Source organism: Vipera ursinii (genome assembly GCF_947247035.1).
Source record: "Vipera ursinii genome assembly, chromosome: 11".
NCBI lineage: Eukaryota > Metazoa > Chordata > Lepidosauria > Squamata > Viperidae > Vipera > Vipera ursinii.
The window spans coordinates 16,154,484-16,180,046 of record NC_139524.1 but is presented as its reverse complement, the minus strand read 5'-3'; the positions used below and the strand labels follow the sequence as shown (position 1 = coordinate 16,180,046).

The 25,563-nt window shown below is 47.9% G+C and overlaps 1 protein-coding gene across 2 annotated transcripts in view; it reads left to right on the top strand.

The window, feature by feature from the left end:
• TRIP4 (thyroid hormone receptor interactor 4) overlaps positions 1-21,500 on the top strand; it is a gene marked incomplete at its 5' end in the record, with an annotated part of 31,193 nt that extends 9,693 nt beyond the window's left edge. Inside the window, 5 exons of one of the 2 annotated variants that reach the window (XR_014493477.1) lie at positions 1,774-1,898; positions 4,392-4,483; positions 14,633-14,735; positions 18,181-18,391; positions 20,844-21,500. Coding sequence is in view for 1 of the 2 variants with exons in the window: in XM_083371062.1 (XP_083227188.1) it covers positions 1,774-1,898; positions 4,392-4,483; positions 14,633-14,735; positions 20,844-20,911 (388 nt within the window). The remainder of the gene's footprint in view (positions 1-1,773; positions 1,899-4,391; positions 4,484-14,632; positions 14,736-18,180; positions 18,392-20,843) is intronic. The other variant, XM_083371062.1, reaches the window with a different exon arrangement.
• Between the last annotated feature and the right edge of the window lie 4,063 nt (positions 21,501-25,563).

Below are 25,563 nucleotides of genomic sequence, written 5' to 3'. Positions count from 1 at the left end.
GGTCGTAAGTGTAGCGGTGCAACCCCTAGGGCAGTGCTGGCGAACCTTTTGATAATGATAACTTTATTGTCACTTTGAATGTACACCAATCTGCATACATCAAAATGAAATTTCATTGCATACAGCTCTCAAAGGGTCACCACCTCCAATATATACTCCTTGTTCGTGGCCCACTCAAATTTCACATTGTCCATTTTAGTCTCTAGGGAGTGAACGATGGCAAACAGGACAGATGGAAATGGGGCTCCATGTGGATTAGTCCTCAAGTTAGCTTGTATTCTGACAACCTCGCCTTCTTTCCTTTTTCTGATCCTTCCACCTTTTCCTTTAAGAGGCCTTGCTTTTAGAGACCGAGGGCCCGAACTGCAACCCAAAAACCACTTATGTATCATCGGGTGCCAGGTGGGCGTGGCCCATCGGGTGGGTGTGGCCGCAGTGGTAACGGCAGACTGGGCGGGACTAAAAAGTTCAATCAATTCCAACTGCGAGATCTTTTTTTTCCCCACGAGAATTTGAAATTGATTGATTGATTGAACCTTTTTTTTTTGCACACGGCGGCAGAGGCCTAAAGCGAAAAGGTTTTACAAAACCCAGCTGAAGGCCTAGGAGTGGAGCGACAGTGCGCGTGCCCACAGAGAGGGCTGACTCTGCATGCCACCCTTGGCACGCGTGCCATACATTCACCACCACGGCCCTAGGGAGAGCACAGGTTTGTAAGGCTGGATGTCAAAAAAAAAAAAAAATCTAATGGACAATCAGCCGATCATTGGCCAGGCCTGCAGCTTAACAAGGACGAGGACCCCCTGGGATAGGTTGGTCGAGAGATTATTGGACCCAGAGGTTAGAGGTGTGTTGTTTTTTTCTTTTCAAATGGCTGCTTTGTCATTAAATGAAATGTATTACGTTGGGCCCCTCCTCCTTGCTTGTCTTTCTTCCACAGTTACAAAATGATAAAAATGGCTTGGCTGTATTTAGTGTTCTAAGCTCCTTAGAGGAAAGGGCTTAATGCGTGTTGAGCAGCTACATATAAGCAGAGTAACTCTTCCCTAGCTCCTTTGCCCCAAAGAAAATGACTATGGTTGTAAGACAGTTCTTCCCTTCCTTCCTCCCCCCCACCCCTTTTAGCCTAGATTCTCAGGCATTTTGAGACAACCTTCTTATTTTAGAGGTCAGTGGTTCAAAGTGAAAAGCCCAACCATCCCATCAGTTTTGCGTTGGTGGAAGAAGAAGAAAAAAAAACCATGCATTTAAAAGTACATTTGGACTTTGACTTTTATCTATTGTACAAATTAGGCCCTGGGCTTTCCTCATTTTATTATTTATTAGTTATACCTTACACATTGGCTTTCTTGGCTGTCTCCTGACACCAGAAAGACCTCTCGGGAAATTTTTAAAAAAATCTTTCAAAAAACCCTTTTTCCCACATTTATAAAACCCCCAAACATTTCTATTATTCCTTGGTAAATATGCAGGGATAAACCTCGGTTCCTGTTGGGAAACTGGGAAGGTGTAAAACTGCTTCTACCTGCTTGGAAGATCTCGGCTCTTTTGTGAGTGTCCTTGGTGGTCAAGCTTTTTAAGGACTGTCTGCCCTTTTGTTTCGGCCATTTCCTCTTTATTTGCTGAGGCTCATTCTGAGACTCAGGTCGGCTTAGAGGTCGACCCAGGATTCCATCTCGTGGTTTCCAAAGAAAATGTTCCTTGAGTGACATGTCAAGAGACCCCCCCAGGGAGGTGGGCTCTGTTTCCGATCCTCCCCTTTTTCTTCCGCAGGGTGGAAGGCCGAATTTGGTACACATCCCACCGAGGCCGGCTATGGATAGCAGCCACGGCGAAAAGGCCCACCTCCCAGGAAGTCTCTGAGCTGGAGGCCACCTACAGAATGTTACTCCGAGAAGGTGAGCGTTATCCTTTATCTTTGTTGGGGGTTCTTTCCTCTGGAAGGCCAGAAGGAAAATGAAGAAAAAGTGGAAGTGGAATTCTTTATTCGGCCAAGCCATTAGAGCCGCTAGGAATTTAACTCTGGTACTGGAGCACTCACTACGTGCAAAGCAGCAGAGAGGGTAATGATAGCAATAGTCCACATCTGCCTACCCTCGGTCCTTGGAAACGACTCGATAGGTAGACGAAAATGCCTACTCCAGTCGGAACATCTGGCTGACTGCACACAGAACCATAATAAAAGGAGGAAGTAAAGAAGAAGGATAAACAATAATGTATGGCTTAATATAGGCATGTGGTGACTCAGTGGGTTAGGACGCTGAGCTTGTCGATCAGAAGGTCGGCAGTTTGGCGGGTCGAATCCTGAGTGCCGCGTAGCAGAGTGAGCGCCTGTTACTCGTCCCAGCTCCTGCCAACCTAGCAGTTCGGAAGCACGTAAAAATGCAAGTAGAAAAACAGGGACCACTACGGTGGGAAGGTAACAGCGTTCCGTGCGCCTTTGGCGTCTAGTCATGCCGGCCACATGACCACGGAGACGTCCTCGGACAAGCGCTGGCTCTTCGGCTTTGAAACGGAGATGAGCACCGGCCCCTAGAGTCGGAAACGACTAGCACGCCTGTGCGGGGGAACCTTTACCTTTACCTTTATGGCTTAATATACACACACATTAGACAGAACTGTGAGAATTAGGTATTCAGCAGAGTGATGGCACAAGAGGAAAAAAACAAAAACAGTCCCTGTGTCTAGTTGTCTCGGCATACGATAACCGATAGAACGGTCCCGAAGGAAGGAACTGAAACAGCTGACATCTGTTTTTACATCTTTTTTTTTATTTTTATGTACCTTTTTCTGTACGTTTTATATTCATAGCTCGTAGAGCAAAGAGGCTTCGGAAAGACAGCGCTCAAAATCTTTCAGTGAAAACCTTGTGCTGTTTTCGTTTTTCCCCTCGGGTGCCATTCTTTACGTCCGTGCTCTTGGCTCTTTCGCCTTCTCCCCTGTCGCGATGACGTAACGTTTCGCTTTGACCCTCTGATGTATGGAAAGGACCACACAAGGGCAAACAGCCGAGCTCACTGAGCTTGGAGAAGTAGGTCTCAAGAAATTGCTCTAAAGGGAAAGGAGATCTTGAGAGAAAGATAGCCACAGGCGCAGGAAACCTGGAAGGAAGGAAGGAAAAGACGCCATGTATGTGTTATTTATGAAAGTGTGACATTTATGCCAAGTAAAGCCATGGATTATTTAACAATGAACGTTGACCTAAAATTGGCTGCTCTAGTGCAGTGTGTGAAACCACAAACCACTCTAGCAGGGTGAAATTCGACACATATCTTCTGGCTTATTAGGTCACTGCATGACTCCACATAGTGTTTCTTTGTGCATTACTATAGCCCAGGGGTAGGCAACCTTGGCCCCTTTATGACTCGTGGACTTCAACTCCCAGAATTCCTGAGCCAGCCACGCTGAGGGGAAAGGGAGAGGTTTCCAAGCTGAGCCCTGCTGCCTGAGGAATTCTGGGAGTTGAAGTCCACAAGTCATAAAAGAGCCAAGGTTGCCTACCCCTGGCCTAGGCCGCTTTATGACTTGTGGACTTCAACTCCCAGAATTCCTGAGCCAGCCACGCTGAGGGGAAAGAGAGAGGTTTCCAAGCTGAGCCCTGCTGCCTGAGGAATTCTGGGAGTTGAAGTCCACGAGTCATAAAAGAGCCAAGGTGGCCTACCCCTGGCCTAGGCCGAGGCCGCTTTATGACTTGTGGACTTCAACTCCCAGAATTCCTGAGCCAGCCACGCTGAGGGAAAAGTGAGAGATTTCCAAGCTGAGCCACGCTGGCTGAGGAATTCTGGGAGTTGAAGTCCACGAGTCATAAAAGAGCCAAGGTTGCCTACCTCTGCTATAGCCCAACAAACAATTTTTCCAGAGCCCCATTTATTTATTTTTTTGTCTCTAGCCTGTTCATCCTTTCACCATGTCTTCCTTATTTCTCAATTCCCCTCAAGTATGTATGGTGAGCTTCTCAAGACAGAACCCGTATCACCTACATCTGACGAGGGGATTGCAGGAAGCGGGTTCCGCAGAGAGGGTGTTTCTTAGCCCGGAAGAAGGTTTTAAGGGCCCACAGGACACAACATTAACCTTTGAAGGGTCACCTTAACCTGGGGGGGGGGGAGATTATTTTGTGGCTGGAAGGGTAACAGTTGAAACGTGGAAGTTCTCGGCTGACGGTCCCGCTGAGCACTTGCTTGCTGCAATGCAGCAATGAACTCCTTTCTCCACAAGTGTGTATTATCAGGCAGTGCTGCCTAAGAAGCATGTGCTTGATCCAAACCATGAAATTAGCAGTTGGAAGTAGCACGGAGTGAGCACACGCGAGGGCTGGCAAAGGCTAATCAGGACCATGTGGAGAACGGCAGAAACTCAAGGCACATAATTTTCTCTCCTGCTTACCGCAGATTTGGAGTTTCCCAAGGATTATCCCTCCGGCTGTCTCCTTGGCTGCGTGGACTTGATTGACTGCCTGTCACAAGAGCAATTTCAGGAACAGGTGAATGAGCAAAAAAACCCAAACCACACACACACACACACACACACCAACAAACACCCTACCCCTACTTGTTTCTTGGGAGGGGTTTTTGTTTTGTTTGGAGGGGTGGAGGTTGCGGGTGATTGAAGCTGAGTCGCTTTTGTCACTCGCTTTAAAAATAAATGGCCTTTCTCCCCCCCCCCAGTCCTCAAAGGGTTGTAAAATCAATGCGGTTGAAGCCGCATTCTCAAAGGGCCTAAATGCAGAAAATGTAAAGATTGTTCTGCTAGGTCCTTCTACCCCACTTCTCTGGGGAGCTGAGCGTTACATTTTCGCTCCTTTTCCCACAGTCTTGCTTTGATTGACCGCAGGTCCTCTGGGTTCATCCATCAGCTTTTAGTTATTTATTTATTAAATTTGTGGCCGCCTCTCTCTCCCCCCCTCCCCCCATTTTGCTATCAAGCAATTCTGGGTTGCTTACTATGCCATAAACAACAGAATAACAACACTGGCAATCGCACTTAGATTACAGTGCGTTGCAGCCCCCTCTAAGCGGTTTACCGAGTCGGCATATTGTCCTCCAACAATCTGGGTCCTCATTTTACCGACCTCGGAAGGCTTGAGTCAACCTTCAAGCCGGTCAGGATCGAACTCCTGGCAGTGGGCAGAGTCAGCCTGCAATACTGCGCCACCATGGCCCTGAAACAATTAGAAGATTAAAAACTTTGAAGCCATTGGGCACTTGAAATTTAAAAAAGGTTAAAATTAATATTAAAACCGATAAAAAGAACCAGGGCATGGACAGGATGGAGGTCGGGGTCTTCTAATTTGCTAGCCAACTGCAAAGTGGGGGGATGTCCCCATGAGGGCCACAAGCCAGTTGAGCGATCCAGGTTTTCAGGCTCTTTGCTAAGGCCCAGAGTTGTGGGCAGATCTCTCTTTGCTGGGCATGATGTTCCAAAGGGTGGGAGCCACGACAGAAAAGGCTCTTCTCCTTCGCCAGCTACAATTCCTTAACCATTCACCGGAATCTCTCAGGAGATTCAGGGACTAAAGAGTGAAATTTGGGACTTAACGTTTCGTAGGTCGTCTTAAGAACAGCCTCCTGGCATTGGAGCAGGGCTGGGCAACCATTCTAGGAACATGAGAAAAATTAATGCCACGTTTGGGTTGCACTATTTGGAACGCCAGCCTTCTCCCCGCTCAGATGTTCTAGAAAGCTTTTTCTCAGCAAGGGGGTGTCTTGAGAGCTAGAACCTTGGGTAGAAACGAAAAAGAAAAAAGAAAACCAAGCCACAAGCTCTTTCCTGTCTCGCTCTGTTCCCTTTGCAGGCAGGTTTCAGGGTAGATCTGAAATCTCTCTCCTATCTCTCTCGGTTGGTTTGACCAATTCGGCTTCCCTGACTCAGGGAAATCTCTTGTCAAAGAAGGCTCCTGCCCTCTGGGTTGCCTGGTTGTTGATTTCCAGAAGTAACGTTTTCCCTGGGGGGGGGATTTGCGCGCACCCCCCCCCCCCAGGAAGGCAGACAAAACTGCCTGGCAAGCTTCACTTCCTGAAAGCAAAGTCCTCCATCGGTGACCCCAGGATACTTGGCAATTTATTCCACTCCGCCGTCCGGGGTTTCCGTTTCCTCTGAGCGACAACAACGTAGGGGGAGGGGGCTTTTGTATGAGATCTGTGTCAGTTTGGCAATGTGCAAGATTTCTCCACTGTCTGGCTCCAAGGCCCTCTAGGCCCTGGGTGACATCAGGTAAGATAATGCAATACAGCAGTAGCACGGTAAGAGTCAAACCACAACACAAGCGGCAACACCCTGCATGGGGGAAGATCTGAGTCCAGCTCTTTTAACCTCCAAGGGTTTCCTGCAAGAGGCAAAATCTTAGCTGTTCTCTGGAAGGCTGGGGAAGCGGTGTGGGGGGGCGGGTTTTCCTTGCCGGAGGGGGGGTGGTAAGCTGTTCCAAAGCAGGGAGCTGTCACAAGGCACACACGTCTCTTCCCTTTGCACTTCCTAAGACGCTCAGCAGATGTTTTCTACTCCTTTGAGTTGGGTGGGCAATACAGTATTTATCACCGTGAGGCATGCTGTAAGCCAGGGGTCCCCAATCCCCGGTCCATGGACCAGTACCGGCCCACGGCATGCCAGCAACCGGTCCACACAAACAAGCCAAGCCCCATCCACGGGATGCAGGCAGCACAAAACCACGCACCCTCCGGTCCACGGAAAAACTTCTGTGGTTTGTTACACCCCAGACTCTTTTTTCCTACATAACCCTCTTCTGAAACGAGGGATTTTTCCAGCTCGGTCTTGTGTGAATTCCACAGCTCTGCAAGTTTGCGACATGCGTGGGTTTTTTTCTGGCTTCTTGTGGGAAGCACATCCTCGGCTGGGCTTTGCTTGTTTTTGCAACTGAAACTTGCGGCGCCACTTGTGCTGCGTTAATAAGCAGCTCCCTAAGGAACAGGGTGACCAACCAGACTGGTTCATCTGCAATGATTGGAATCCAAGTTCTCAGAGCTTTCCCGTCTTCCTTCGTGTCTCACTCAGTTACGTTGGGATGTAGCTAACTTCTGTTAGCTCCAGACTGTGTTGTTTAGGGCAGGGGCTTCTGGGTGTTGTACTTTACCTATTCCCGCTTTAGAGGTCAGCTGTTCAGGGACAGGCTACTCCAGGGGTCTTCAAACTTGGCCCTTTTAGGACTTGTGGACTTCAACTCCCAGTCCACAAGTCCTAAAAGGGCCAAGTTTGAAGCCCCCTGGACGAGGGGAAGGGCCTCTTCTTCGTGTTGGTTGAGGAATTCTGGGAGTTGAAGTCCACAAGTCCTAAAAGGGCCAGGTTTGAAGCCCCCTGGACGAGGAGAAGGGCCTCTTCTTCGTGTTGGCTGGGGAATTCTGGGAGTTGAAGTCCAGAAGTCATAAAAGGGCCAAGTTCGAAGACCCCTGGACTAGACTTTCTTATAGCAAGCCCTTCCCCAAAGGAGATCGTTTTAATGCCTGCAGTTAGGAAAAACGTAACGGAACACAAATCCATATATTCTTAATCTGCCAAAAAAAACAACCAACCACAAACCCACCATTTGCCAACATGCTTGCCCCGTTTGCTTCCTCCAGAAATTGTTAAGAATGTTGGTTCTTGGTCTGACTGGTGATTTCTTGTTGCCACATAAGAACATTTTTTTTCCTTCTCGCCTTTTCTTCCAAGTAGCCGGGCTTGTTAGAAGCCAATTAATCTCCCGATGCTTGAAACCGGTGAAAACCTATCAGGCATTCTGTGGTGAGAAGCCAGATTCTTCTTCTTTTTCTCTTTCAGCGAGAGAGGCTAATAGATTAAACACATCCCTGAAACAGTGTCAGATCGGAGCCGCTCAACATCTTGACAATCAGCAGGCCATTTATGTTACAGAAATTGGATGGCCGATCAAGCCAATTGTCTGTGTCCTGCTTCTCAAGCAAAGGGTACTCAGACGCTTGGAAGCCTGTAATGATGTGAGTCTCTATTTATACTTCCCCAGTTTCAGCTGAATTTTGTGGATCAGCTGCTGGGTTCATGCAGGCTTCCCTGCTGCTCTGCATCTGTTGGATAAAGCCGTGCGGATTGTTGGAAGGCCTTTCTCCGCTGCTTTGGGTAGATCACCTTATGCGTGCCTTATTTTGGCCATTACCTCCCCATTCCACAAACACACCCAGTGTGCTGCTTCCTTCGTCGCAGCCACCACCAACATACGTGACCGAGAAGAAAAGGTGTCCCTTTCGTTCATGCATTCAGCCACCTTTACACGTATGTATTTGCAGAATTGTCATCGGTGTAAAATAGCTATTGCTGTAGTTTTTTTTTCCCCCTCTCGGAGTTTGCTTGCCACTTCATTTTTCAAGAAAGGGTGCATTATAACAACAACAACAACAATAAAGTTGGAAGTGACCTTGGAGGTCATCTAGTCCAACCCCCTGCTCAGGCAGGAAACCCTATACCATTTCAGGCAAATGGCTGTCCAGTCTCTTCATAAAAACTTCCAGCATTGGAGCATTCACAGCTTCTGGAGGCAGGTTGTTCCACTGGTTAATTGTTCTAACTGTCAGGAAGTTTCTCCTTAGTTCTAGGTTGCTTCTCTCTTTCGTTAGTTTCCATCCGTTGCTTCTTGTCCTGCCTTCGGGCGCTTTGGAGAATAGCTTGACTGCCTCTTCTTTGGGGCAGCCCCTGAGATATTGGAAGGCTGCTATCACGTCCCCCCTCGTCCTTCTCTTCATTAAACTAGACATCCCCAATTCCAGCAAACGTTCTTTATATGTTTTAGCCTCCAGTCCCCTGATCATTTTTGTTGCTCTTCTCTGCACTCTTTCTAGAGTCTCAACATCTTTTTTACATCGTGGTGACCAAAACTGGATGCAGCATTCCAAGGGTGGCCTTACCAAGGCCTTGTAAAGTGGTATTAACACTTCACGTGATTACTTGGACTTTTTTTTTTTAAACTTATACAACTTAGACAAGCCTGTTGGTTTGCAAACAAGAAAAGCACTTTAGGTCGCTGAGAAATAGCGAAACAAGAACTAGTTAATCTGTCGCTGTAATCTGCATTTTCCACATCACCGTGTTGTAGGCTGGTTTAAAACCTTAGCTGACTTAAGGCGGAAAATGTCCAAACCAACAGGAAGTACCAATAAAGAAAGTAATAGCCGCCAGCTAGAATACTGGATCACAACTGACCCCAAAATTTCTGTCATTAAGTGAGATGGTTGTTAAGTGAATTTTGCCCCATTTCATAACCTTTCTTGCCACAGTTGTTAAGGGGATCCCTGCGGTTGTTAAGTAACGTGGTTGTTAAATGACTCTGGCTTCCCCTTTGACTTCGCTCGTCAGAAGGTCGCAAAAGGGGATCAACAGGACCCCGTGGACACTGCGACCGTCATAAATACGAGTCAGTTGCCGAGCATCCGAATGTAAATCACGTGACCCCCCCCCCCGGGGATGCTGCAATGATCACAAATGTGAAAAATGGTCGTAAGTCACTCTTTCCAGGGACTGAACGGTAACTAAATGAAAATAAGTCTAGGACTGCTTGTCATTCCCCCCAATATGGAGCATTCCAGCTGTGTGGAATTTTACAATTTACAGAAACTCTGGCCATCGTTCACCGTCTCTCTTTTGTTTTTCGAGGAAATCGAAAGCTTGCTCAGTTCTTGGTGGGTTTTTGTTTTTGCTCTGTTTGATTTATCCAAGCCTTAACCGCTAGAAAATGCAACTGCTGCCGTTTTGTGGATTTTTGATAGAAGACAGGTGTGTGTTCCCATTTGGGGGAAGGAAGATCCCTGGTGTTATGGGTGGAGATGCTGGAATTTTCTTTGGAATTCTCAGGAGATCTTCTCCAACCTGGTGCCTTCTGGATGTGCCCCACTGCATATATATATATCTCATCTCCTACCTAGCCGAAGGGGATTCTGCACTTTGGGGTTGAACTGGGGAAATCTTGGATGCTGTCCTAGCTTGGTTTATTTATTTATTTTTATTATATTTATATCCCGCCCTTCTCCGAAGACTCAGGGCGGCTTACAAGCTTAGGTTAACCTTGCGATATGCTAAAATAAATAAAAACTGAGCTTGGTTGTTTGCTTGCAGACATTTCACTACCCAACTAGGTAACATCATCGGTGCAGATAATTGTGGGGTTTGCTCCCTGTTTATACACAGCAGCTTGCCCTGCCCAGGTGGATGGGGTTGTGGTTTTCTGCTCGGCTGTTCCTATTGCAATACTTTGCTCAAGGAAGTGCCAAAGAGAAAACCACACCTCCACCCACCCTGGCAGGGCAAAGCACAACACGAGTCGTCAGCGCCAATGATGATATTACCTAGTCAGGTAATGAAACGTCTGCAAGCAAATAACCAAGCTCAGAGGTCACCCCTCTTCATCCCCAGCCAATGTAGCCGGTGCCAGTGGGAGTTGTGAGCTAACCCGTCTGGAAAATGCCAGGCTGAGGCCAGTTGTTTTAAACAACCTAAACACCACACACACACACCCGGGTTTTTTTTGTGAACTTGCCTTAACGTTGTCTTTGGAATCCTTTCTAATTAGCCAGCCTGAGAGTGCCAAGGGCCACGAAACCCTTTTCAACAGCAGCCCCATCAGGCAGAACTTTCTCCCTAAGACCGTCACGCCGTTGTTTTGATGTGAAAAGCTTTTATTTTTATTTTTTAAATCCTATTGTGGATAAATCCTCCTGCCTTTGCGTTAGATTTTAGGTATGCCGGAAGAGGAGAAGGGGGTTGTCTTCTTCCCCCCCCCCAGTGCATCTCTTTTTGACATCTCTTTTTGTTTTGGACAGGGCTTCCATTCCTTCATTCTCAGCTCCCATTGTTTATAAGCCAGCAAGGCTTCCGCGGTTCCAGTCCCCTCTTGCCTCCCTTGATCCTGGCCCGGGAACTCCGGGATCCCGCCTTCCGCCGATAAGGGTGAAGGAGAGCCAGATTAGCCAGGGGTGCCTCTCCAGGGCTTGCCTCCTTTGCCCCTGCTCCAGCTCAGGAAACTGGCACTTCGTGCGAGGCTGGCCGCGGCGAAGAACAAGCGCAATGGGGAGTCGACAGGAGTGCCAGATGAAAAGCAAGCGAAGTAGCCTGTCGGAGCTCTTTGCATCTGCCCTTCAAAGCAGCCAAAGCACTTGCCGGCCTGTTTTTGTTATCTTTGAGCAGCAGATAGGAGCTCTTGACAGCCTCCAGGGGAGAACGCGGCCTGCTTTGAATAGCGCAGCAAGAGGGCGTTTTGCCACCTCAGCGGTGGAGGTTGCAAGCGCCGCTTCTGAAGAAAAGAAAGCCGTTTTGATTGCCCCACCATTAGCAGCAGCAGCCTTTCTGCACAGCTCCTCTCTCGCTGGTCCTCGCCTGCAAACTTTCTCACACCCAGGCAGGGTGGCTTCTGACAACTCCGCCCCACTCCCTCCTCCCCGGAATACTCGGTAGTCCTCAACTTACAGCCACAACTTGTGCTTTATGCTGCTTGTGCTTTATGCTGCTGAGTAGGGATCCCGATGTGTGACGCAGAGATTCTGCCTTGGTAATGCCAGGGCTTTGGTTGTGCTCAGTCAGCAGCTTAGTTGCCGGCAGGATTTTGATTCCGAAGTTCTGACACCCGAAGTCAGTTAGCCTTTAAGACGCAATGCAAGACTAACGCAGCCAGCCCTGGAGAAATAAGACGATTTGGGGATGCGGTGGCTCAGTGGGTTAGGATGCTGAGCTTGTCGATCAGAAGGTCGGCAGTTTGGCGGGTCGAATCCTGAGTGCCGCGTAACAGAGTGAGCGCCTGTTACTCGTCCCAGCTTCTGCCAACCTAGAAGTTTGAAAGCACGTAAAAATGCAAGTAGAAAAATAGGGACCGCTACGGTGGGAAGGTAACAGCGTTCCGTGCGCCTTTGGCGTCTAGTCATGCCGGTCACATGACCACGGAGACGTCCTCGGACGAGCGCTGGCCCTTCGGCTTTGAAACGGAGATGAGCACCGGCCCCTAGAGTCGAAAACGACTAGCACGGATGTGCGGGGGAACCTTTACCTTTTTAGGCTAATGGAATTCAGACTTTGTTCCTTGCAGTGTTTGGCAGTAAGCATGGGATTCTATCTTAAACTGAATTCCTTCGGTAATCCATCTAGCTCTGAAATGCCTTTTGTAAGGGGTGATTTTAGTATGCTGAGGCTTTCTGGCTGAACTCACTGGTGCCATCAGTCAAAATTACATTCTTTTCTCTTGTGGAAAGTTGCTCCATTTTATGGATTCCTTCCTTGCCTCTTGGGCGTGCACCCTTTCTTTGGTTCCCCCGAAATGCTTCTTTGAATTAACCAGGTCACGTTTCCACCATATGCACAGGAAATGAATTTCAATCAGTTGCTGAGGGCAAGGAGGTAAAGGAGTCTTTGCTTCTGGGCTTCACACATACCTCTAGTTGTTCCAAGAGTGACCCTGAACCTTGGATCCAAACATGCCCTTGCCTGGATTTATCAGATCCTCTCTTGAACTTTGTGAGAGCTGACTTGCTTCGAAATGGTCCCAAAAAAGAGTCCAATGCCTTACAAGTGGCAGAGGGGTTAGAATGTGGTCTTGCAGGCTAACTCTGCTGACTGCCAGCAGTTCGATCCTCACCGGCTCAAGGTTGACTCTTGGCCTTCCATCCTTCCGAGGTGGGTAAAATGAGGACCCAGATTGTTGGGGGCAAGAGGCTGACTCTGTAAACCGCTTAGAGAGGGCCGTAAAGCACTGTGAAGCGGTATATAAGTCTAAGTGCTATTGCTATTAAGAGCGGTGGTGGCAGAGCCGTTAGAATGCAGCATTGCAGGCTGACTCTGCCCACTGCCAAGAGTTCGATCCTGACCAGCTCAAGGTTGGCTCAGCCTTCCATCCTTCCGAGGTGGGTAAAATGAGGACCCAGATTGTTGGGGGCAAGAGGCTGACTCTGTAAAACTGCTTAGAGAGGGCCGTGGAGCACGATGAAGCGGTATGTAAGTTTTAAGTGCTGCTGCTGCTGTTGCTTTTCCGGCTCGCTCCACAAGCCAATTCTCTGCACATGCTGTGGAGAAGACCCGCGGTCTAGCCATCTCCCTATGGGAGAAGAAGTGAAGAGCCCTCTCACCAAGTGGGCCTTCACAATGCAGCTGCCTTTTGCATCTCCCCCGTTGGGTCTCTGAAGGCCGCCCACACGTGACGCTCCACCAGCTGCCATTTCACAGTCGAAGAGACTTTCCTGTTCGGAGTGGCGTGAGGCCGAGCTGCCTGAAGGGTGCCTTCTGCTGTAGCCATCTGGCCAAGCGTTAAGGTCCTCTCCCTAGCCACCCTGCGCATAGACCTTCTGAAGTCGGCAGTACAGTGGCCGGGATAGGGAGATTCACACTTGCGGCGCTCCTTCCCCCAAGGAAGTATCAGATTGGATGTCTTTTGTGGGGTGAGGGGGGTGATCTGCTGCCCCCAGTATTGTGCCTGCTTTGTAGGAAATGTCCCTGCCAGAGAGGAACGTCAGAAGATGGCCAGTTTTGGGGAGGGAGGGAGAATAGCCATCTGTTTTTTACCACTTTGTCATTTTTTTAAAAAAAAAATCACAGGTCTTTTGGAATAGGGCAGGGGTAGGCAACCTTGGCTGTTTTAGGACTCGTGGACTTCAACGCCCAGAATTCCTGAGCCAGCGTGGCTCAGCTTGGAAACCTCTCTGTCCCCTCAGCGTGCCTGGCTCAGGAATTCTGGGAGTTGAAGTCCACAAGTCAAAAAGCGGCCTAGGCCTATAGGTGGAATAGATGGTGATGATGGGACCAGACTACCATCGTTTCTATATAGCATTTAATTTTTTTTTAGTGCTTGTGGAGTTATAGGGTTGGAAAGGGCACTTTAGATTGAGGAGTCCCCCTCCTTTACTCACTGCACAAATCCAACTCAAATTCCAATTAAGGTATTCCCCATTCTGTTTGGATGCATTCGGTGAGAGGGAGACCATGCCTTTTGGGCGGTTGATGCTAACACAATCATTCCTTGTGTTTGGAAAGGTCTTCTGCTATTCAACCAGACTCTTGTCTTCCTGTAACTTTAAATCCTGTCGTTTAAATTTATTCTAGGCTGTGTTGTCGGGGATTATGGAACTACAGTCTTCTCAGCTTTCCCCTCTGGGATATCATTTGGGATACTTAAATAGGTGCCCACTTGGTCATTGTGGATCATCTTGGTGGCATCTTGGCCCTGATTGGCTCAACCTGCTTCTCTCCCCCCAAAAAACCCCTCCTCTTCTCTTAATCAGAAGGGGGCTGGGGATAGTTCTGCCTGCTTTTGTTATTTTGAAGGAAGCTCAAAAGGAAAGGAAGGGGTGCAAAATCTCTCCCCTCCCTCCCTCCCAGGCTGCAATTTTGCAGTATGAAATCAAAGGTTAATTCTAGCGCTGTTTTTGAGCTGGCTGCTGGGATTGGTCTGTGCACAGTGTGGGTTCCCTTTGATCTTGGCCTCCCTTTTTGAACAGGTTTCAAGAAATGTTGTGGTAGGGGAGCTCTTCCCTGCCTTTACCTTTCAGCTTGCTTGGTAGCGCTCGAGATTTTTTCCCCTCAATCCGCGTAGTCGTCCCTCGGTAGGTAGTTCTCTTCCCTTAATTTATTGCGGTGCTGATAACCTATGTGTAATGCTGATGTTTTTTGTGCTCTCCTCTTTCCCCCCCCCCCCTTCTAGTATCCCCAGCTGAGCCAGGAGTCGGCGTCTCCATTTGTCTTCATCTGTTCTAACCCCCAGGAGATGGTTATTAAGTTCCCCATCAAGGGCAAACATAAAATCTGTAAGTAGCAGGTCTCTATTCCTGAAGGAGGGAGGGGGCTGGCATAATGACTCGGGGTGTGTGCCTGTCGTTCCTTCTTCAGGGGGTCTCCTAGACTTATCTGACAGCTACGCAGTCGTGGCGGGCCATGTGGGAGTAGGGCAGGGGTAGGCAACCTCGGCTCTTTTATGACTCATGGAATTCTGGGAGTTGAAGTCCATGAGTCATAAAAGAGCCGAGGTTGCCTACCCCTGGACTAGGGGCAGGCAACAGCAGTGGTGCCAGCAACTTCCCCAGGACACCCACGTCAATCTTTATAGAATGTAGATGCTTCCAGGCAAGTTCTCTCGTTTGCATGTTTTCCACTCTCATCTCTGATGCCCTCAAGCAGGGGTCCTCAACCTTGGCCACTTTAAGACCTGTGGGCTTCAATTCCCAGAATTCTGGGAGTCGAAGTCCCCAAGTCTTAAAGTGGCCAAGGTTGAGGACCCCTGCCCTCAAGCAGGAGTGTCCAGCCTTGGCCACTTTAAGACCTGTGGACTTCAACTCCCAGAATTCCCCAGCCAGCCGTGCAGACACCCAGGCGCTAAAGTCACTGCTTGAAGGCTTTGAATATACAGGTGGTTCTTGACTTACAGCCGTTCGCTTAGCGACTGTTCAACGTTACAACGGCACTGAAAACTGACCCATGACCGTTTTTCACACTTACAACCGTTGCAACATCCCCATGGTCGCGTGATCAAAATTTGGATGCTTGGCAACCGGCAGGTACTTCTGATGGTTGCAGTGCCCCAGGGTGTGTGTGTGTCTGTGTGTGTCTGTGTGTGTCAGGTGATCCCCTTTCGCGACCTTCCAACAAGCAAAGTCCATGGGGAAGCCAGATTCACTTAACAACCACGTTGCTAACTTAACAACTGCCGTGGTTCACTTAACAACGGTGGAAAGAAAGGTCCTAAAGTGGGAGAAACTCACTTTGTGACTGTCTTGCTTAGGGATGGACATTTTGGACGTAAGTTGAGGACTGCCTGCATTGTTTTCATGCAATGCACATTTCACCGTGAGCGTTCTGCTTCCTCTTTGGTTTTCCTTCCCTGGAGAGCAAAGCTTCCTCCTGGCCAGGTCACGTTCTCTTCTCCTTCCGGAGGAGGAACCGTAGAAAGATTTTTGTGGCGCCATTTGGCCAAGCCAGAGCTCAGTAGACTCCGGTTTGACTTGAGGGGAAAGGAATGACAAAACTGACATTCAGGTGTGATTAGCGAGCTTCTTGGGGGAAAGATCATTGCTCTGACAGACTGCCTCTCTCTAAAATCTTGCTGTCTTGAAATCTCTCAGTTGGTGTGAGAAGCAACATTTGGATGGGTGTGTAGAGAATGGAAGGGAGGAATCTTACCCAAAGAAGTGAATTCTTACCTAGCTTAGATTCTGGAAAAGCTAGACTTTTCTAGCTCTTTTGTACTTAGGATGCATTAGCAATTACCTCCCTTTGGTACAACCTTCTCTCAGCTGCCTAGCAGTTAGCGCTGATAAAATGATAGCAATAATTACAGTCGCCGTGCAACGTTGGTGCTTGTCGCGGGTTGAAGACCCATTTATTTGAACTAGCGGGTCTGGCCTGATGGGGGTATATGGGTTTTTATAGACTTGTTTTATTATTCTTGTTTTAACTTGGGCATTGATTTAATTGTCTTTTAATTTTTGTATTGTCATTTATATTTATGCCCTGTGAACCGCCCTGAGTCCCTTTGGGAGAAGGGCGGTATAGAAATCTCAATAAATTAAATTAAATTAAATTAAATTAGATTAAATGGAATAGGAATAGGAATAGAATAGAATAGAATAGAATAGAATAGAATAGAATAGAATAGAATAGAATAGAATAGAATAGAATAGAATAGAATAGAATCTGGAAGGGACCTTGGAGGTCTTCTAGTCCAGCCCCCCGCTCAAGCAGGAGAACGTATACCATTTCAGACAAAGAGATTTGATCTTATATTTCCTTTGAAGCACCAGAGTTACTCCACTTGTGACAGTTTCCGACACGGATATCCTTTCTGCAGAGCTGAACTGTGTTTAATTTTTCCTTGCATAGTGAGCTGACCTTGTTTTGTTGTGCGTCCCTTGGAAACTCTCCAAGCAACCCAGCGTTTATGGCACGTAAAAGGATTCGTCTGCCCTTATTGACATGTGAGATTATCCCTGTGCTTTCTTGCTCTAAGGAGACAACGATATATTGCACATAAAGTGGTCCTCAGAGACCTGTGTTTATGAAGAAGGCAGGCTTCGCTCAAAATGCATCTCTAGGCCCATTATTGTAACCTAGAACTCAACAGGATCGTGCTATAGAGATGTGGGAGCAAGAGGATGGCTTTGGATAGCATGGTGTGTCCAATTTCACATTACGATTTAAAAAGTACTTTAACGTCTACGTTGCACTTTAGAACACGCAGAAATACATTGGCCCAAATTTCAAATGTACCAAGTACATCAGGACAATCCATATACTTTGCTCGCCACAAAACTGAGACTTCCCAAAACTGAAATCGAAAGAAAGAAAGAAAGAAAGAAAGAAAGAAAGAAAGAAAGAAAGAAAGAAAGAAAGAAAGAAGAAAGAGAAAGACCTTGCAGATTTTCTGTTTAATCAATTGTCAAATGCCAGGAAAACCAGGAGATTCAGGCAGTTCAAAAGGGTATAACGATTTATTGTAAGCTTAAGCTCTCTACAAGAATCTCAACTACTAGCAGCTAAGGGAAATTAGCAGGAGATAAGAGTAGAAGGAAGTCATGGTGAGCTGGACTTAGATCTCTTGCGGGCACGAAGGGACTCGTGACCGATGACGCATTTGACCCCTTCCTCAAACTCAGCCTGGTCATCTCCTACATCAGTGGTCTAACTGAAATGGGGTGATCTTGGTCCTGAGAAATAAGCCTTGGGTTTCCGCAAGTCTTCTTTCCTTTTCATCTTTAGGTGTCCTGATTCAAGGAAAATTCTGGCTTGGTTTGTAAGCGGTACTTAAAAGCAGTTCCCTATTTTAGAAATTGCAGGAGACTGTGGTTTAACAAACCACAGAAATGTTCCTTGAAGGCAGACCCTCAAAGGAAAGGGGAGACTAAGAAAGGAACTTGTCTCACTTCCGGTCCATGATAATTGTACAACTGGACTAGTAACTTGCTAACATTTGTCTCTGAAGAACATTATACAATCACGTGGTTTGATTTGAGGAATTGGAGTCAGTGTAACTTCATGGGTCAGGATTTGTCTGATCTTTCAATCCTAACCATTTCCTGACGGAAAAGTAATTTTTGCTGACTTTGTTTAAGAGGGGGGAAAACAACCCACTGAGGGTCAGTTGAGATGTCCGAGTTTGATTTCTAATCTGCTGCGTCACCTAATCTCCAATTTCTCTGATGCACAGATGACCAATCACATTTCTCCCCCCCCTTTTTTTTTGGCTCTCTGCCTTTGAAGAGTTCTGAAGGAGATGATGAATAATGCTAGAAGGATTTCAGCAACTGCCAAGTTCTGATTTCCAAAGAGGACTGCTTCTCCTTCCACATCTCCAGAGTGTTTGAATGACAAAATCCGTGGCCTTTTGTTCTGAGCCCTCAAAGCAACCAAATTCCTTGGCAGTCAGCAAAATATCACCTTCTCCTTTCAGAGGAGGGAGGATTTTTGAACAGTGAGTCCGAGGTGTTAGGTGAACATCAAAGGTCATTTTGGTGTGGAATACACTATTCCTTTTTCGTTATTTCTCCTGTTAGTGAACCTGCTGCAGGCATTCCCCTCCCTGCCATATTATTATAGTCAAAAAACGCGCATGGTAAAAGCACTGCAGTCTCCAACTATTGGGAAACAGCATTTGTATCCCTACAGGGGTGGCCTGGTTTACAGCAACTGGCTCACCCTCCTGTGTTGGTAGTAGACACACTGGTATGTGTGACTTGATGTGGCTTGATTTCCTGACGTCCACTCTTGGCTTTGTCTGGCGAAGCAGAGAGCCTGTTGTTGTGAGAGCTGATCAGGCAGCTGTGGCGAGACAGCCCTGAACAGGAATGCACCTGGCAAATCTTGATTCCGCCTATTTGCTCAAGCAGTGAGTGTGTGACATGCCTCTCTCCTTGGGAGATCAACTTTCTCCCTTCCAGAATCAAATTCCTGTCTGTTTCTTTCCCTCACCTCCCAGAGGGCTAGGTTGGCTTCCGACAGGAGGGTCCCTGGCAAGCTGTTGACAAATATTCCTGGCTCGGTTTTAAACATCGGGCCAAGAACGGCTGCTTAGGGTAGGTGAGAAAAAAATACAGCTAGCATTGTAAAGTACACATCTAGCATGCAAAAATGAAAGCCTGGGCACAAAGGGTGTGGACTAAGGCCCACTCTGTGCCTTTCCCAGCTCACCACTCTTCCTGCTGTAGGGAAATATCTGCCCGTATTTATTTTGTATGGCATACATTTGTCAGGGAGATTTACCACTTTACAGAGGAGTCCTGGCAGCCTAATTGCTAGCTTGTTCGCTTTTGTGCCTGCGTGTTTATCCACTGTGCGTAGCTGGCACAAAGCAGCTTGCACCAGCTGGCTAGCGGCGTTCAGGTTGATGACATCTTCCAGGGCCTCTTCCGCCAATCTTGCCTTGAACCCAGGCAGGTCCAGCACCGGCTCCCATTCTCCTCGCACAGCTAGCCTTTCCCGCCGGAATGGTACCCATTTGTCTACTCGCAATAACGCTTTCGAACTGCTGGGTGGGCAGGGCAGGAGCTAGAGGCGAGTGACAGAAGCTCACCCCATCCCACGGTGCTACCAAGGCTCAAACCTATCATTTTGGGCCAGCATCTGCCTTTCATCTGGCAGGAAAAAAAGAGCTAGGCAATATCAGGATCTTCTCTTGGCAGCCCTTTCATTTGACGTGCCAGGCAGAGCTACTGACATGGCGGCGCCATCCTTCTAGTGGGGGAGGAAGATGAGGTGGGGCATTGGGAGGCAGAAGCCCTATGGCAGACGGTCCAGTTGCTCGGTCCAAGAGAGCAGAATGCAGACTGCTTGGTTGAGCCGTGTGATGGCAGCAGCTGATAGTTCCTGGTAGGGCACCGGCAGCCTGTAATGTGTCATAGGATGCTTCGTCCTTCCAACCCATATTTTGCTTATTGTGGTTAAGCTGGCGGACAATCTCAGCCAGATAACAAGTGTTTTTCCCCAGGAGATGTTTTGGACTTATCCTCGTCGGCTTTTCATTCTTCTCCACTGCTTCATCTTGCCGGCTTTGAATCAACTTCGGGGTTTGGGCAAAACAAGGAAAAAAACGTGTGAAATTAGCAAGCAGCTTGCCTTGAGGGAGATGAAAAAAGAAATGGGACCTGACAGTGAGCAAAGCCAGATTTGTTTTCACCGTGGCTTATCGACTGAGCCAGAGTTGGTTGGGTTCACACAACCTGCTCAGTCATCGGTTACAGTTCGCCGTCCCGAGTGGAGTGGAACAAAGCTACTTGTTGGCTTAGCCTAGTGAAGGGACCTGGCAAAAGAGAGAGACCAAGAGAAGAGATGATGAAGGAGGGAAAATTGGAGGCCTCCTTCAGGATTGAATTAATAAATACATTTCTCAACCTTGGCAACCGTAAGGTTGAGTGGACTTCAACGCCCAGAATTCCCGGGGCAGCAAGCAGGTCGAAGTCCACTCATCTTAAAAGTTGCCAAAGTGAAGAAAAACTGTCACAGACTTTCAGAATGCAACTATAAGGGCACATGAAAGCTTCGGTCCCAAGAAGAGCCATGTTTGCAACCAGAATCCTCTGTTGCCCGCTCTTTCCAAGCTTTGTTAAGTCGCCTGTTCGCTCTTTGGGACCTGTTTTGCAAAGACTGCCCACTTTCATTTCACTTGCCGGCCATACGGGCAACCTCGGTCCTCTTTCTTGTTTTCCCCTGCTTCTTTTGCCTTCTACTCAAGGCTTTTGACTCCGCAGCTGGATTTTGGGAATTGCCCTGTGGTCTGAAATGGGAAAATCCAAAGATAGAAGCAGCCCACACGCTGGGAGAGAGATCTTTAGTGCCTGCAGTGGATTTGAATTACAAACAGCCTTGAAGAGTAAGTACTGAATAGTTTCCCCACCCCATCCCCATTTTTTCCCTATCTCTCTTTTCAGGGAAGCTGGATTCCAAGATTCACCAGGGAGCCAAGAAAGGGTTAATGAAGCAGAAAGCAGCCATCTGAGTTCCCAAATCCTCCTCCTCCTCCTCTACTACAATCCCCACCTTACTCTTCTGGACCCCAGAGAAGAACAGGAGCTGAGGCCCCAGCAGGGCTGATAAGGAAGCATCTTAGGGTTCGAAGCAGAAGAAAAAAAAGAAGGAAATTGCTGTTACCTTGCATCATTATAATCGCAGCCAAAAAAAGAAAAAATGTGCTGAATTGTTTGTGACCAAAGGGGGTCCTTGGAGAGGGTGCAATTATGCCTCAGCATCTTCCCCCAGGATTTAGAGGGGCGTCTTAGACCAGCTGGAGACTGTTTGGGGTCCTCTTTGGATTATAGTTTTCACCTTTCTCCTAGTTACAGATGTTGGGATCTATATAGGTAGCCCTCAACACAAGGATCACAATTGACCCCAAAGTTTCTGTAGCGAAGAGAGTCAGCTGTTAAATGAGTTTTGCCCCATTTTACGTTGTTAAGTGAATCACTACAGTTGCTAATTAGTAACGTGGCTGTTCAGCGGATCTCCCTTCCCCGCTGACATTGCTTGCCGGAGGGTCGCCAAAGGGGATCCCAACAGCACCTGGTTTGGGAAGACGTATCCGAGTTGTAAGAGGGACGCAGTGGCTCAGTGGGTTAGGACACTGAGCTTGTCGATCAGAAGGTCGGCAGTTTGGCGGGTCGAATCCCGAGTGCCGCATAGCAGAGTGAGCGCCTGTTACTCGTCCCAGCTTCTGCCAACCTAGCAGTTCGAAAGCACGTAAAAATGCAAGTAGAAAAATAGGGGCCACTACGGTGGGAAGGTAACAGCGTTCCATGCGCCTTTGGCATCTAGTCATGCCGGCCACATGACCATGGACACATCCTCGGACAAGCACTGGCTCTTCGGCTTTGAAACGGAGATGAGCACCGGCCCCTAGAGTCGGAAATGACTAGCACGCATGTGGGGGGGAACCTTTACCTTTACCTTATCCGAGTTGTATAAAGCACCAGCCAGAACCGCTTGCTGAGCAAGAGAGGCCAGCTTGCCTTCATCCCCTTTATTAATTTACAAAGTGGGACTGAAGTCGACAGGTAGTGTTGTGGATGGGCTGTCTACGGCTCTCCTCCTGCTCCTAACCCAACACCTCACCTTAAATCATTTGCTTTTGTTCACATAAACACACCCATGCCCGTGGGCATCCGCAGAGAAGCCGGAAGAGCTGGCTAAGGGTGGGTTTGTGTGTGTGAGTTGAAGTGCCCTGCACTGCAGGTGGAAAAGTGCATTTCATCCCCTCCCTTTAACTGATGGATTCACACACTGTTCTGCAAGAGATGGAGGGTTGATACACTGTGCTTCGTTCACATCGGCGTTCTTTAGCCCAGGATCCTTACACTGTGTTGGAACTGCAACTCCAATTTTGAAAGACAGTGGGAAAGCGGGGACTTGGAGCCTGTGTGAGGAGGGGGTGGCGGACTGGGAACGAGGGGGTAAAGGGCTGGGTGATGTTTTGAGGAATGAACTTTTGTGGGAGAAGGAAACCAAAGACACCGCCCCGCCCCCACACAGCTTCGCCTGGATTCTTGGAATGAACGTTCAGGCCGTGAATCTGTTTACGCCAAGCACCTTTGCTGCCCACTGCAGCTCATGGCAAGGTTGCCGTTCCAACCTGCCCGTTTGGAGAGGATCCAACGCTGCCAGCCAAAACGCAGCCGGATGAGCTGAACTGAAAGATTCTTCCCTTGGCAGCTACTACTGCCGATGCTCTCTGCCTCCTGGTGACATTTGGAGTTACTATGGACACCCGTGTGTGCGGGCACGCTGCCTCCCTTTGGCAGCCTTTGCCATCCTTTATCCAGACACTCCTTTCAAATCTGCCCCCAGTTCTTCTCGCCTCCCCAAATAAGAGTCGGAAGGGTTCCTTGTCGAAACTGCCGCAGTGCAATTTCTCACAAGCTACAACTATTAGGATAGGTGGGATGCTGTGAAGGACAGGGTGAAGGACCTTGTGGGGCACGTGGATTATTGGGCTTAATGGCTGTAATTGCCTATTGTGGTTCAATGTTCTTGTTGCATTGGAGACTACACTTTCCGAGGCCGTGGGCTGTGAACTTCATCTACAAGAGGGGTGGGGGAAAGATTCTGAGCATGTGGAAGAAGGCGCAGAAGTGTGGCATCCTTGGTGCCCTCCGAGTTTGTTTTCTTCCAGACATTTCATTACCAAACTAGGTAACGACATCAGCGCTAAGGTCTGCAAGGAGCTGTGGCTCAATCCAATGTAGAAGGACAGAGATTCCCCTTATTGTCAAAACAGCCCATGATTTGTTCTCCTAAGTGACCGAACCAAGTTACTAAACCAGCAGTGGCTCCAGATGGTGGATGCAATCCAGCCAGTTCGGGTGTAACAGCCAAACATGGCTTGAAGTAAAAAAAAAAAGGGAAGGGAAGAGGGGATAGAAGGAAGGGGTTCAGAAATTCAGGAGAATCAGATGGATAATACTATGTGCTGATGGTTTTAGGTAAGCAAACAGATGTTCTGAGAACATCCCTACTGCGGTATGATGGGCATGGATCTGCCCTCCAAGCAGATCCGTAGGATCTGGATCGCAATGAAGGCTGCTTTAAACTATCCATAAAGTTGGGAAAGACTCACAAATAAACAGGCCAAAAAAAAGAGGAGGAGTCATTTTGCAAAATGCTTCCAAGGAGAGACAATCTGCTTGATTTCTCTCTTTCCCCCCCCCCCCCACACACACACTTTATTTTAAATGACAATACTGTATGGAATTCCCAACAGAAGGTTGATAAGTGTTTGGGGGAGGAGAAGACAGAGAATGTGAAACCAAACACAAACAAAAAGCAATTTTCCCCCTCTGAATGTCCTTTCCTTCCCCCCCCCCTTCCCAATTGCTGCTTCTGCAATAGCCTTTGTTCCCATGAAGGGAAAATAGATTTACCTGAATGATAAATGAATAGACTGATGTGGGCATCAGAGATTCCTGAGACAAGCAGTTTCACTGCCAGGAAGCAATACAGTCTACGGTGCAAGTATCTCTGAACTATCTTTATACAACACGGGGGCTAAGCAATCGGCAGCCATTTGAAAATCTGCAAAATTAAAATAAAATTGGGGAGGGTGCAGTGCAAGGGTCCCCAACCTTGGCAACTTTAAGACTTGTGGACATCAATTTCCCAGAATTCCCCAACTGGCTTAAAGTTGCCAAGGTTGGGGACCCCTGGTGTAGTGAGTCCTGCAGCAGGCAGGGGGTTGGGCGTAATGACTTCTTAGGTCCCATTTGCCTATGATTCTATGAAAAAGAATCGACAGGACCTCAACTTACCCCCCCCCCAATACTAATTTATTTTGGTTGCGTTCCTAAAAAAGTAAAGTTGTACGTTAAAAAAGGGTGTGGGGGATCAGGTGGCTGACAACCATGACGTGATCAACTGTGCCTGGAAAAGAACATGTTTTGGCCACACTATGGCACCATCAGCAGCTTAGCCCATAACGTGGTTGATTTATGGCTTAGCACATTTGTAAAACCCATCTCTTACCATTTTTAATCTCTGCTTGGCACAATGTGCAAACCACCCCATTGTTTGTAGCAACACCTGGGTTAGCACAAGGTAGATTCCAGCAGTGAGGCACTTTGGCCCTGTCCTCCCTCTTCCCCCATCTGCCACTTCCTCATCAGTAAATAGATCCTTTTTTTTCTTTTTTCCCCCATCCTTTAATTTCTTAATTATCCCACATGAAAACTGATGGGCGGGGTTTAAGATAATTGTTCAGAAGCCCGAGAATTTAACAACAGGGATGCAGTTTAATTATTGAACTCCTTCTGGTAGGTAAACTCTCTTTCCACTTTTATTTTTTCAGCGTTCCTTGTAGCGCCAATGTTTGGTCTACACTTTGCCCAAAAAGGTTGCAAGAAGCCCGCGAAATTCCAAAGGCTGATTAGCACGTCTGCTGCTCCTCCCTGAAAAGCATCATGTTGCACGGATTGTTCTAATGGCAAAAATCTGACAATAATCCCTTTGGGCCACTTAGCTTGGACCCCGTTCCTGCCCCCCCCACATCGACTTTGGCCTGCTGAAATGCCCTGGGTACCCCCAGAATTCAACTGCAAGTAGCCTTCAGCTTATGACTCCAATTGACCCCAAACTTTCCGTGGCTAAGCTAGGCAGTCGATTGAGTGAGCTTTGCCCCAGTTTGCAACAGTTGGTGAATTAATTATTAGTTATTAATAACATGGCTTTGAATTGAATCCAGCTTCCCCACTGACTACTTGCCAGAAGGTCCCAAAAGGGGATCACATGATCCCGTCATAAATACGAGTCAGCTGCCAAGCATCCGAATTTTGATCATGTGACCAAAGGGATGCTGCAAATGGTTGTCGGTCCCTTTTTGCGGTGACCTTCTAACTCTGAACGGTCGCTAAACAAATGGCTGTAAGCCGAGGACTAGCTGTGTTTTGATTTTATTGCCCTCACTAACACCCAGACGATGTGACCCAGAGCCAAGATGCCCGTCAACATTTCCAAGCGTTGTCGTCCTCCCACATCCTTCATTTCCTAGAAAACAGAGCACGCTACATGTGAGTCATGCCTGAGAGGTGTCTCTTTGCGTGCGTGGGGGTGATCATTAAAACAAGACCTGTGTAAGTTCAGGTGATGCTCAAAATGCTCACGGTGTAG